General features: G+C 51.7%; 2 protein-coding genes across 7 annotated transcripts in view; one reads left to right on the top strand and one right to left on the bottom strand.

Annotated features, from left to right (window-relative positions):
- The window catches only part of FBH1 (F-box DNA helicase 1), a 48,406-nt gene extending 47,251 nt beyond the window's left edge, over positions 1–1,155 (bottom strand). For all 3 annotated transcript variants that reach the window (XM_049624573.1, XM_049624575.1, XM_049624579.1), the window contains exon 1: positions 873–1,155. Coding sequence is in view for 1 of the 3 variants with exons in the window: in XM_049624575.1 (XP_049480532.1) it covers position 873 (1 nt within the window). In the remaining 2 variants the exon portion in view is untranslated. The remainder of the gene's footprint in view (positions 1–872) is intronic.
- Positions 1,156–1,237: 82 nt separating this feature from the next.
- Positions 1,238–12,660, top strand: ANKRD16 (ankyrin repeat domain 16). 4 transcript variants are annotated; one of them, XR_007456489.1, is made up of 8 exons: positions 1,238–1,999; positions 3,916–4,136; positions 5,983–6,025; positions 8,869–8,977; positions 9,420–9,581; positions 10,617–10,695; positions 11,684–11,910; positions 12,271–12,660. XR_007456489.1 is itself a non-coding variant. In XM_049624583.1 (8 exons), the coding sequence occupies exons 1-7, from the start codon at positions 1,680–1,682 to the stop codon at positions 11,839–11,841; spliced, it is 1,092 nt and encodes a 363-aa protein (XP_049480540.1). In that variant the 5' UTR covers positions 1,238–1,679; the 3' UTR covers positions 11,842–11,873; positions 12,271–12,660. The 4 variants fall into 4 exon arrangements, 3 of the variants coding, with proteins under 3 accessions (XP_049480540.1, XP_049480541.1, XP_049480538.1); XM_049624583.1 differs by having other exon boundaries at positions 11,684–11,873; XM_049624584.1 differs by lacking the exon at positions 11,684–11,910.
- Positions 12,661–12,761: the final 101 nt, after the last annotated feature.

The raw sequence follows: 12,761 nt of genomic DNA, 5'->3' as shown, positions 1-12,761 counted from the left end.
TTTTTTTTTTTTTTTTTTTTTTTTTTTTTTTTTTTTTTTTTAATCTCCCTTAACCTATGCGAGCACAGCTCCAGGAACCACCAGCTAGGAGCTACCTTTGTTCCAGAGGACTATACTACCTGTAGTTGCACGGGGGAAAGGACTTCTTCAGGCCTCAATTTCCACACCTGTAACAATGCCTTACAGGCTTGTTTGCAGATTAGATAATTAACGTAAAGTACTTTACCACACAGCACAACACAAAACTGTAAAGCCTCTTTCCAGGCCTAGCAAATAGCAACTTTTGGACTGAAAACAGCAGAAGGTTTAAGTGACTAATAGCCAGTAAGATCTGGCTAAGAACTCAGTACCTGCCCTAATCTCTCCCATCACCAGATAAAGCCTGCTTAGATCTCAACAAAACAAGTTCGAGGCCTTCCCACCTCACCCCAATTTTCTTAATATCCAGAAAAGGGAAGGGAGACCGCAAACGAAAGAGTGGCAGAAGGACACAATCAAGTGACTCGCCCAAGGTCAAAACACTAGGGCAGAAAAGGCAATGCTGGCTTACCAGCCACCGAGGCCACGTCCCCCAAGACTCGGTCCTCAGCAACCGACGAGGGGCGACCAGCTGTCCCCTCCCCGGGCCACAGAACGCAGTGTGGGGGCGCCCCTCGCCCTACTGCGTGCACGCCCCGCCGAGCCCCGGCAGCGCGGCGGCCGGCGGCGGGCACGAACTCCTCCACCGCTGAGCTCCGCCCGGGCCCCGGAGGCCCCCGCGGCCCTGCTCCCCGCCCCGCGAGGCCGGACCCCAAAGCAGGACCCCCAGAGGTTCAGTGTCCCCACGGCCGGGCCCCGCCCGCGCTCCCTGCCACGTCCGCTGCCTCACGCACTATGGCGCTCCGGACCCGGGCTCCCGCCGCCACCGCCGCCGCCGCCGCCGCCGCCGCAGGGCCCGGGCCACCCGGCCTCCCAGTCCCAGCGTCCCCAGGGCAGCGCCAGCCCGAGCAGGCCGCCGACTTCCTCCGCCAGCTCCGCCCTAGCCGCAGCCCCGGGAAGAGCCCGTCGCCAGGGCTGACGGACGGCCTGCACGGCCAATCGGAACGGCAGGAGGAGGGGGCGCGCTGACGGACTGCTCCAGCGACCAATCGGAACGCGCTCCAGCAGGGGGCGCGGCTACCGCTGGCAGGCTCCGCCCCGTCCTGCTTCCGCTGGGGCCCGGGAGGCGAGCGGAAAGTTTCCCAGAGTTCCTCCGAGCTCCCGGGGACCAAAGGGGGGGTCGCGGCGGGGCGAGGGGCTGGCTGAGGTTGGGTGCGGGAGGGGTCGGGGGTGGGGACGCGCGGGGGCCCACCCCCTCGCTGAGGGCCCGCGGCGGCCCCCAGCTGGCTCCCTCGGCCGCGGGGCCGGCCTCCTCCTCCGGGAGGCGCTCGGGCCGGGGGGACCCCGCAGCGGCGCGCTGTGAGCTAGGGCGCGGGGCGGGGCCTCGGAGGCTCCCGCCCACCTGAGGTGCCGCCCCCAAAAGAAGCCCGCGCGGGCTGCAGCCTGGGAACGAGCCGCGCGCCCGTGAGCTCCTCCGCAGCGGCCCGCCCGGCGAGTCGCCCGCTGGAGGACTGGCCCCACGCGGAGCAGCGGGGCCGGGTGGGTGTAGGGTGGGGGTCGCGGGGCGCAGGGCTGGGGGGCCCCGGACGCCCCGCGCGGTCATGGCGGCGCCCGGGGACCCGCGGCGGCCCTACCGGCTGGCTCAGGAGGGCCGGCTGTGCGCCCTCCGGGAGGAGCTGCGGGGAGCCGGGCGCGCGAGCTGCCCGGGGCCCGCCGGGGACACCTTGCTGCACTGCGCCGCCCGCCACGGCCATCGGGACGTGCTGGCCTACCTGGTGGAGTCCTGGGACATGGACATCGAGGCCGCCAACCGGGACTACAAGCGGCCTCTGCACGAGGCTGCCTCCATGGGCCACCGGGACTGCGTGCGGTACCTGCTGGGCAGAGGAGCCGCGGTGGACTGCCTCAAGAAGGCCGACTGGTAGGTGGCTGGAGTTCCAGAAAGATCTCTCCCCCGTCCCCTTTTCCGCAGAGTCCCAGATTCCCGTGTACTTTGTCCACCTCGACCCCATAGCTTCTCAGCCTTCCCCGACAGGACAGATGACCCACTGCGACCACTGTTCGTACTCTTGCGGGGTCAACTGCTCCAGCCTTGTGTTCCAAACCCGTTCTCTTCATGAAAGAGTGTAGAATACGATCAAACAGGGAATTGTCTGTACCCTGTATAGCTTGAGCCTCGCCTAGCTGCGTGAGTACAACAGTGTCATTGTTTGAACTTGTTACTTTGAAATAGTTAAAGGTGCACAGAAGGTTGCAAACAAAGGTTGCTGGAAGCCCCACACGCCCACCCCCCAGCTGCCCCTAAAGGTACCATCTTACACAGCTGCAGTACGATATCAAAACTAAGAAACTGACGTTGCTGCAGTAGTCAGCGTACTCACTCAGATTTCACCAGTTGTAAGGACGCTGGAGTGTGTGCGGTGCTCTGTGTGATCTTATCACGGGAATAGCCTTGCCTAACCGCCTCCACAGTCCACATTCTCACCTGTGCCATCACCCAAACCAGCTGCATTTTGTTAGAGCGACATTGTGTTCAGTACTCACTACCTGGGCCTCCTTAGGGGTTATGAACAGCCTAAGATTCATAACGTAATGAAGTTCCTGCCTGCAACAGATTCCTGATCTGATAGAGGTATGAGCCACGGCAGATAGCCTTATAGTTAAATAAAGTGCGTCTTGCCCACTGGGTTGGGGGAGTCTGCATGGGTATGTGTTGAGGGCTGCACTTTGGCCATGACTTAGCACAAGACTGAGGTCTAAAGACCTTAACAAGAAACACGTTACCTCATACGTGCCTCAAAACAATTCTGTGGGGAACCGGCCTCCCCTCAAAAAACCATTAAAGGGCAAGGTTCATTTGACGATGTATTTGGCAGGTGTAGTCCTAGGGAGGCATTTTTGCCCATTCTCCCCTTCCTGGCTTTCTGCAGTACCTTCCCTGCTTTTCCAATCCTCATGCCTTGCTCAAGATTCTTCCCTCTGTGAAGTCTTTCTGGAAGGTTCCAGCCTTCATTTATTTGGGTTTCCCCCTCTTACTATCACTACTACATCCTCCCCCAAAGTGTGGGTAATAAATTAATATCATAACAATCTTAGGAGCTAGATCCTAGATGAGGCCTTGGAGGTCATCCAGGTATAGTGAGCTCCCCGCTGTGTGCCAGACGTGGGTTCTAACCCCTGGGAATAAGGAGGTAAGTAAGATCTGCCCTTGCTTTCCAGGGGTTGTGTCTTCCTCATTTTGCAAGGAAGAAACCAGAAGCTCATGGAATTGAAATGGCTCATCCAAATCATTTATGTGGCAGAAAAGGAAGGATAGAGCCACCTCCCTTGACGTTCATGTAGCTTATTCCCCTAACTGTGGACACAAGTCAGTTCAGAAACTTCTTATAGTCACGCTGTTTGGTTTGTGTCACCAATGTGTGCTCCTCATGGGGAGGCACTATGTCCAGTGTTCTTTTTTGATGCCTTCTCAGCACAATTTAAGAAACAGTTACTGATTGAAGTAAATGGGATAAGTCTGGCAGGGTACCTCTTACACAAATACTACAAGACAGACTGTGGCTTCGATTCGCTCCGTCTCAGTTCAGTCCCATAGTGTAAACTAGTTCAGAAGCGGGCCTGCCTCCTCGCTATTCCCCTCCTTCAGGTACACCTATTCTAGGGGCCTCACAGCAGGCAGAGAAGTTGCCCGTCGAAGCTGTTTTCCTGCTTCCCAGACCCCCGAGTCCCGTAGGTTTTCATCTCTGCCAAGGACACGTGATTTTCTGAAGACCTGGTCACACACTTCTAACGTCTCAGCTGCCCTTCCGTCTGACGGTTTGTCCTCGTTGGCCTTAGGACCCCACTGATGATGGCCTGCACAAGGAGGAATCTCGAGGTGATCCAGGACCTTGTGGAACATGGCGCTAATCCACTTCTCAAGAACAAAGACGGCTGGAACAGTGTCCACGTTGCCAGCCGAGAGGGGGACCCTGTGATCCTCCAGTACTTGCTCACTGTTTGCCCAGACGCCTGGAAGACGGAGAGCAAGATCGGGAGAACCCCCCTGCACACGGCAGGTACGGCCAGGAGCCCCGCAGGGACGCATGCGTAGATGTGCAGCCACTTGGCCTCACGCCGCAGAACGCCTTCTAGTTAGAGTCGCCCACGGGGGTGGGGTTTGGAAACTAGAGGGCCAGGAATAAGAGCAGCTTTGGGGCATCTTGGCACACAGTTTGCTGTCCAAACTAATGGAACGTGGCACAAACATTCTTCCTCGCATTCATTCGCTTTTCCTGTATGTCTGTCCAATCCTCCCCAGTTTCCTAGACAGAAAGCTGGTTCTGTGCCTTACTGTCTTTGACTGTGGACAATGAACTTAGTCTTTTAAGTGAGTTTCCTCATCAGCAAAATCATGACCATAACGATGCCCGTACCACAAGGTTGTTGTAGACTTCAAGGAACGTGATGTACATAAATCCCTTGGCACAGTGCTTGATGCACAGTGAGCACAGAGCAGCTGGGTGTTGCTATTTTCAGCATCTTCTTACGTTGTTACTGTTTCGGGCAGGATAAAAAGAGACTGTATTTCTGCACATTGTCAGCAGCACCTACCATAGTGTTGACCATGTAAATAAATGTAGGTGCTTGTAATTAAGTACCTGGGCCTGAGTGTATTTGACTTATCCAGTGATAATGTCAATAAAAACTTGGGGCACAACTGAATGATTATCCTTAAATCTGAATTGCCTGTTTGTAGATTATTTTTAATTAGTGGAAAGCAAAAAGTGCTGTGGTATAACACAGATATTAAAGACCTCAAAAGTCCAGATCAGGACATTTAGAAAATAAGGGCTCCGGGTGGCTCACTCAGTTAAGCACCTAGCTCTTGATTTCAGCTCAGGTCACGATCTCACAGTTTGTGGGCTCAAGCCCCACTTCGGGCTCTGTGCTGACAGCGTGGAGCCTACTTGGGATTCTCTCTCTCCCTCTCTTTATCCCTCCCCCACTCACTATCTCCCACAAAAGAAATAAACTTTTAAAAAAAAAAGAAATTTAGAAAATAATCTTCAGCCTCCTGCATAGTACATTGAATTAGAATACAGGGCTATAGTTTCTCAAAACATGAATACCTATGACATGATATAGTTTAGGAAATACACATACAATTATTACAGCCACAGAGGGCTGTTAGAGACCAAGGAATTCTTTCTAAAACTTTATAAGTGAAGGGCACCTGTTGGTTAAGCATCCTACTCTTGATTTCGGCTCAGGTCATGTTCTCGTAGTCATGAGATTGAGCCATGCTTTGGGCTCCATGCTAAGTGTTGTTTAAGATTCTTTCTCTCTCACCCTCTGCCCACTCATGTTCTCTGTCTCTCTCAACTAAAAAAAAGTGGGGGGGGGGGGAAGCACTTTATAAGTGAGTAGAAAAACTTTTCTTTTTGCTCTTGAATTGTTTGACTAGTTGCCATAGAAACTAGAAACAATCAGCACCTAGCCATTCACAAAAAGTGGTGGAGAACAGATAGTTGAAATTTTTATTATCAAGTTTGGTTGTCTTTAGCAGGAGAATTACATTCCTGGTTATTTTGTTGTGGATCACTATTAATATGTTTGTCTACGATAATATGTTTTTCCTACACAAAAACTGACCGGCCCTAAGGATTTGCAGCACAAAATTGAGGAGAAAGTTTAGGACTGAGAATTTGCCATGAAAGTGCTTATAAAGACAAGATAATCAAATGTTGACTAGCAACATCTTTACCACTTACCCAGCTAAATTTTTATTTTTCTAGTGTGGTAACAGTGTATCTAATTACTGCTTCCCATAAGTGATAGCTAAAAGGACAGGGCAGAAAGAAGAGGAAAAGAAAGTTTTATACAAGCACTAAAAGGCTCTGACTCTCAACTCTCTTCTCCCAGCAATGCATGGCTGTTTAGAGGCAGTAAAGGTGCTTCTACAGAGGTAAGAACAAGACAGCAAATTGAACAAAGTATTCACCAATTGTGATGCTTAATATTGATACTGTAAGTAGAGCTCAGAAAAATTGCTCAGAAGCTACAGTGCGAAAAGAGAAATGAACAAAGAACATAAGATAACTCAAAGAATATGACACAAAAATAGCTGACAACCATAAGGGGGAAAAATCATCCATGTATCTGTTCATTCGACAAGGATTCATGTCTTCATTCGTTCAGCATCTAAGCTCTAAGCACTATGCCAGATGCACGGGCTACAACAGAAGCCAGCCAGCATGGGTCCCCCCTCATGGAACTCACACACAGGCAGAGAAGACACTGTTCGCATCCTGTGAGTCTGATGAGTGCCAGGAATTGCAGGATCCCTCCAGGAACATAAGACAGGGAGACCCAACTTGGCCGGGAGTGTGAAATCTTGGCCCCGGGGATATTTAAGCCATGATCTGAAGGAGGCTGAGCGTGGGAGGTGTGGCAGCATTCCAGGGGTAACAGTACCCGGGAATGCTCGGAGCAGAGAGAAAGCATGTGTGTTAGTAAGCTGAGAGAAGTTCAGGGTGGGCTGATACCTAAGGAGTGAAGGGAAGACAGTGCGCGATGAGGCTGGAGAGGAAGACTGGACTCAGGTGGGGCTGTGTGAGACTCTAGATCTTATTCGAAACGTGTAAGACCCCACTGAAGGGTCGTAAGCAGAGGGGTGGGTGGACGGCAGTAAGAAGTTTGCATTTTTTAAGGTCCTCTGGTTGGAAAATGGAGAGCGGGTAGGAAGGGAAGCAGGAGTGGGTGCAGTGAACGTTGGGAGGCCATTACAGTTAAGAGAAATCGTTGGCTGTACTAAGATGCTGACCGTAGGGGCGGAGAGAGAGATTGGGAGATACTAAGGAAGCGGAATCAACAGATCTGGGTGAATAATTGGATCAAGGGAATGAGGAAGGAGAAGTCAAGGATGACAGGTTTCTCACTGAAGCAGCTGGCAGTGGCGCTGGTGCCATTTACTGAGACAGAATACTGCAGGAGGAGCAGGTTTGCGGGGAAGGTGATAATTTCGCTTTGGGACATGTTGAGTTGCATGTGCCTGTGAGGCACCCAAGCAGAGACATGGAGTGGGGAGCTACAGACACAGATCTGAGTCCCCCAGGAGAGGTGTGAGCGGAGCTATAAATGTGAGCATCATCAACATAGAAGTGTTGACTGAATTCACGAGACTGGGAGAGATTATCTGAGGAGATGATGTATAGTAGGAAGAGAACAGGACTTCATGCAGTGCTGTGCAGGAGCAAAGGTCGTACGGTAGATGGAAGGGAGAGGAGAGGCCTCTGTGAGGTCGTATCGAAACTGTAATTTGAAGGAGAGGTTGGAGTTCACCTAGCGAAGAAGGGAGAAACGGTGTTCCAAGCAGAGGGGATCGGCAAATGCAAAGGCGGCAAAGAGCTAGGCAACTGGAGGAGAAGAGAATGACCACGGAGAGGGTAGGACAGATAGGACCCTGAAGGTAAGAATGGAAGAAGATAGGGGAGGAGGGAGGTCAGATAGGGAGGAACGGAAGAAGGTGGATCAGGTGGGAAGCAGGACCAGGACAAACAGAAGACCAGGAAGAAGGTAGGAACAGAAGACAGGATGGGTGGGAGGTAGGACAGGTAGGAACAGAAGGTAGGTCAGGTGGGAGGCACGACCAAGAAGAAGGTAGGAACGGAAGTTGGTAGGACAGGTGGATGTGGTAGGACTGTAAGGAAGAGAGGACCAGGAAGAAGGTAGGACAGTTGTGACCGTGGAGAAGATAAGAATGGAAAATGTTAGGAGGACGAGGGAGGTAAGACTGTGTTGGAAGGTAGAGGTGGGATTGTGAAGATGGTAGGAGTAGCAGAAGACCAGGTAGGAAGTAGGACAGCTGGGACCATAAGGAAGGTGGAAACGGAGAAAACTCAGGTAGGAGGTAGGACCGTGGTGATGATAGGAACGGAAGAAGGTCAGTCCGTTTGGAGTCAGGACTGAGAAGAGAACGAGGAAGAAGGTGGGACTGGTAGTGCCGTAAACAAGGAAGATGGGAGGAGGCAGGTCTGTGAAGAAGGTAGGAAAGGAAGAAGGTCACCTTGGAAGCTGAATTAAGAAAAAGTAGGACAGGTCGGAATGGAAGAAGGTAGTACTGAGAAAGCAGAACCAGGAAGAGGATAGGCTGAAGGTGAGAACAGAAACGATAGGACAGTGAGGTAGGTAGGAACAGAAAAAGGCAGGACCCAGCTGAAGGTAGAACAGGTAGGAGTAAGAAGAAGGTAGGACAAGTGGGTAGTAGGACTGAGAAGAAGGTGGGACGAGGAGGACCAGGAAGGAGGTGGGACAAAGAAGAAGGTGGGAGGAGGGGGACCGGGAAGGAGGTGGGGTGTGGTGAGCGCAGGGAGGAGGGAGGGTGCAAGGAAGGAACTTGGAGAGAGGGGTGGATGTCACAATGTCCTGACGCCGTGGTTGTGACGTTTTAGATTTTGTCCTTTGTGATTGGCCCATACGAGTTTTAAGCAGGCACGGCCACACCCAGGGTACCTAAGAGAATGGATTCACGGGCAGGAGCCCAGGGGAGGAAGATGGGTCGGAGGCTGTGTTTCGGACACGGAACTGAGATTTTGGTAACAGCAGTTATGAGGGATCAGGGGTGACCTCCAGCTTCTGGCAGAAGAAGCTGGAAAGATGAGGGTCTGTAGGACAGGGGGAGGGAGGTCAGAGGGGGAGCGGAGGTGCAGGGGACAGTGGGCTGGCTCTGGAGAAAGGGGAGGGGAGCACACTCCAGATTGTCCCAGCTCGTCCGCACCACACGTCACCTACCGTGGGTTTGGACTCCAGGGGCCAGTACCAACCAGACTGCAGGGACAGCTGTGGCTCCACACCCTTCATGGACGCGCTTCAGTGTGGCCACATCGACGTAGCCAGGCTGCTGCTGGAAAAGCATCAGGTACGGAAGTGGTTTTATGTCTTTGCTTTTTCCTACAAGTTTTAGCTCCGGGAACAACCAAGCGCATAGTTGTTCCAATCCCTGGTTCAAATCCCAGCTCCGCCACGGTCTCCCCGGGGGACCCCTTGACCTCCTGGAGCATTAGCGTTTCCATCTGTGACGTGGAGACACACGTAATTTCTTCGGGGGGGGGGGGGCCCTGTGAGGAGTAGATAATGTAACACTGAGCGGCAGTCTCACTGCCCCCACTGGGTGCCCTTCTGGCTGGAGCGTGCCCACCTTCTGGTTGGAGAGCCTGCGAGGGTCTGGCACCAGCTGTGTTACCATCTGCCCAGAAAAACCTACAAAGTCCAAAGTTTTGCCCAGATGTCAGAAGGTCCGTGGACCGGGTCTCTTTGCTTCTTACCTTTGTTCTCCCCCCTCCCACCCCCCGATCTACCAGGCCAGCGCGTCTGCCCAGGATTCCCTGGGGGCGCAGGCCATCCACAGGGCAGCGCTCACTGGGCAGAACGAAGCCATCCGCTTCTTGGTCTGTGAACTCGGCACGGACGTGGACGTGAGAGCAGCATCAGGCCACCTCACTGCACTGCACTACGCGGCGAAGGTCTGTTCCTTCCCTGCGGCGGACAGCTCGCGGCCCTGTCTCTTTGGTTCCATCTCTGTGCGGGAAGGAACCGCCCGTGACCTGCCCCTGAAGTGTCCCTTAAAAGAGAAACCTGCCCTTATTTGCCTCTGGGTAAAACCTCTACTCCCAGTAACGCCTGCGTTTTGTGTTCGCTCCTGCCTTTCCGCCTCTGTGCCTTTCTGTTTTCAGGAATGTTATTCGAAGCCAAAAAAATTCATTCTGTGAAATTCCTAGTGCTCTGTCCGTACACTGGATTTCAGCTCAGATTTCTGTGAGGCTGTTCTGCTTAGAAAACGGTTAAGACGTGCAAAACATCTTCACTAGAAAAGTGGCTCCTTACAGCCCCGTTTTAAGTGTTAGGGGTGTTTTGTGTATTATCTTAAGCGGCTTTACTTATTTTTCTGGCTGCAACAGGAATAAATTTTTTTCTTGTGAACTGCACTCTCCTACTGGTGTCCCCCCAGGAGGAATTTGGTGGGGCGGGGGGGGGGGGTTGGGGTGGCCCTGGGGGCTCAAACCAGTGGGTCCTAACACTGTAATGTGCAACCTTGACTTCCGCCTCACTGTGTACTGACTGGCTGGCTGGCTGGCTGGACAGGAAACCTGTAAAGTGCTTGGTAAATGATGACATGAGCCATGATAAGACTCCCATCCAGGACAGGCTGCTGTCTCTTCCTGTTTATCCAGCAACAAGCACGTTTGCTTGGAGAGATTCCGGAATTGCAAGTTCAGTATGAATCCAGATATATACTCCTTACGCTGAAGGAAACCCAGCTGTATTAGTCGATAATTTGGGCCTAGAGAGTAGATCCTCTGTATTTTAATAACCAAATGTCACCAAAATCTTTAACGGTTTATACTTGAACTTGAGAGCCGCATGCGTCTTCCTTTAGAGGTGAGAATTCAGTGTTAGCAGTTGAGTATTTTAGAAGAAGTACCTAGCGTGCATTATTAGCATTGAATGCCTCACTTGTGTCCTTGTCACGGTGATAACAAGTGTATTTCAACACTCAGGAAGGACACGTGAGCACAGTCCAGGTGCTCTTAGCCTTGGGTGCCGACATCAACTGTAAAGACGCAAGAAATCGATCAGGTAGGCTTCTTACACATGCCTTGGAAGTTAATAGTAAACTGGATGTAAACGGTACACGGACTTTCTTATTAAAAACACTGGTTTTCATGTTACGCCCCTAGTAGCTCAGCAAGCTTTGTTTCGAATAACATCTGTTGGCAAAGCTGTGGGAATGTTGCTGTTACCATGGCAATGGTGATGCCTGCTGCTCATTGCCACTGTGTCGTTATCACCGGTATTTGAACCACAGCAGCGCGTGCGTGCACCGTGGACGTACTTTCTATCCTAATCCACGGCGACGCCAGCTGTCCCAGTAGTACAGATCTTTCTTAGGTTGTCTCTCTTTCAAGTGTATTTGAAAACTGTAACCACTATAATTTCTTAAAGTTGGGGCTCAGAAAAATGCTTTCAGAGCTAATCCTCTGGATTCGGACGTTAGAATAAACCCTCCCCTTAACACCCTGTGCTCTGGCGGCCTACCTTGCCAGTACGTTCGTGATGCTTCAGAACCTCCCTCCGAGGCCGCACAGGACAGTCACCAAGTTCAGGGACACAAGACTTTTCTCCGCAGAACATGGGATCCTGGGGCTCATGATGCCAGAAACCTTCAGTGCTAGTTTCCCAAGGGAAGGTGTGTCAGTTTTTCTTTTTGTCACATCATTCTCATTTGTGGCAGGATTTCTACGTACACGGAAAATTCACAGAACTTTGAAAGTCTTTTCTTTGCCATTTCAAGTCTCCCGTTTCTCGTTCGTTAAATTGCTTGGTTGCCGTAGACAGATCTGTTAAATCTTGTAATTGGTTGATGTTTTTAAAACCATTTCCAACCCAATCAGGTTAAAAGGAAAAATGTTTTGATCTAGTAGAGACAAAGGTGTAGAGACAAATTTACAGAATACAGAAATTCTGTGTAGCCGAAGGGGTGTTGTTTGTAGGAATAGCTGCTCCCCGGGTGGGCGTCGCCCCAGGGGTCCCACGCCAGATTTGTGTGGCCTCTGTCTCCACGCAGCCCTGCACCTGGCCTGCGCAGGCCAGCACGCGGCTTGCGTCGAGCTCCTCCTGCGGTCCGGGCTGAGGGACTCTCGGGACGACACGGGTGCCCTGGCTCAGCAGCTCGCGTGCGGCACGGACACCCTTCAGTGCTTCGACCACAGCGCGGCGTCCTGAGGGCATTTCTGAGGAGGACAGCAAAATGCATGGTGATTCACATCCTGCTTGGGGAGTTCAGTGAAGTCGGTCAGTAGCCAGCAGCCTCTGCCTCCCTCCCCTGCCTCCTCTCTACCCCCGGGTCTTGAGGAGGCTGGCATCCTAGGTGTGACCCATACACGGGCAGATCTGGACTCAGGAGTGCCCCGAGTCTTCCATAATCTGGATTTCGCTTTTTCTGCCCTGCAAGTGAAATTAGATGATGATGAAGTCGGGGTCTGGAACCCTTAGAAATGCACGTAATTGCATGAATACGGTATAGCATATTATTTACACATATGTGTTCTACAGTTAGTGCTATGGGGTAAGGCAGTGGTAAGAAGTAGCTATTTATGTGAACCATAAAACATAACTGGCCTGTTTACTTTTTTCTTTTATTTACTTCTTTAGAGAGAGAGCACGTGTGATACAGAGATAGAGGATGAGAGAGAATCCCGAGCGGGCTCCGTGCTGATAGCTCGGGGCTTGATCCCTCAAACCGTGACCCGAGCCAACATCAAGAGCTGGCCGCTGAACTGACTAAGCCACCCAGGAGCCCCTGCCTGTTTACTTTCTTCTTTCATAGGCTTTTTCTTGGCCATGACATTGGTTTCACTTTGGTTTTGGAGCCAGGAAGGAGATGCTTCCAACCTGCTTACACGGACATTTGGGAGGAAATAATGAAAATGTTTCTATATTCTGTGCACTGCTAGTTAAGCTATGACATTTTAATCTTGAGGTTATTTTTATTAGATTCTGTGTTGGCTTCTTTCGGGTAATAAATACACCTAAAAAAATGTATCTAAGATACTTTCAAAATCTTTCTGGCACCCCAGTTTGAGAAGGGAGTTCTTGAAACCCACAGGTCACATTTCCTGTCTGTAACACCTGCCCACCAAGGC

Source organism: Panthera uncia, chromosome B4, assembly GCF_023721935.1.
Source record: "Panthera uncia isolate 11264 chromosome B4, Puncia_PCG_1.0, whole genome shotgun sequence".
In the NCBI taxonomy this organism is placed as follows: domain Eukaryota; kingdom Metazoa; phylum Chordata; class Mammalia; order Carnivora; family Felidae; genus Panthera; species Panthera uncia.
This window is presented reverse-complemented; position numbering and strand designations above follow the sequence as displayed.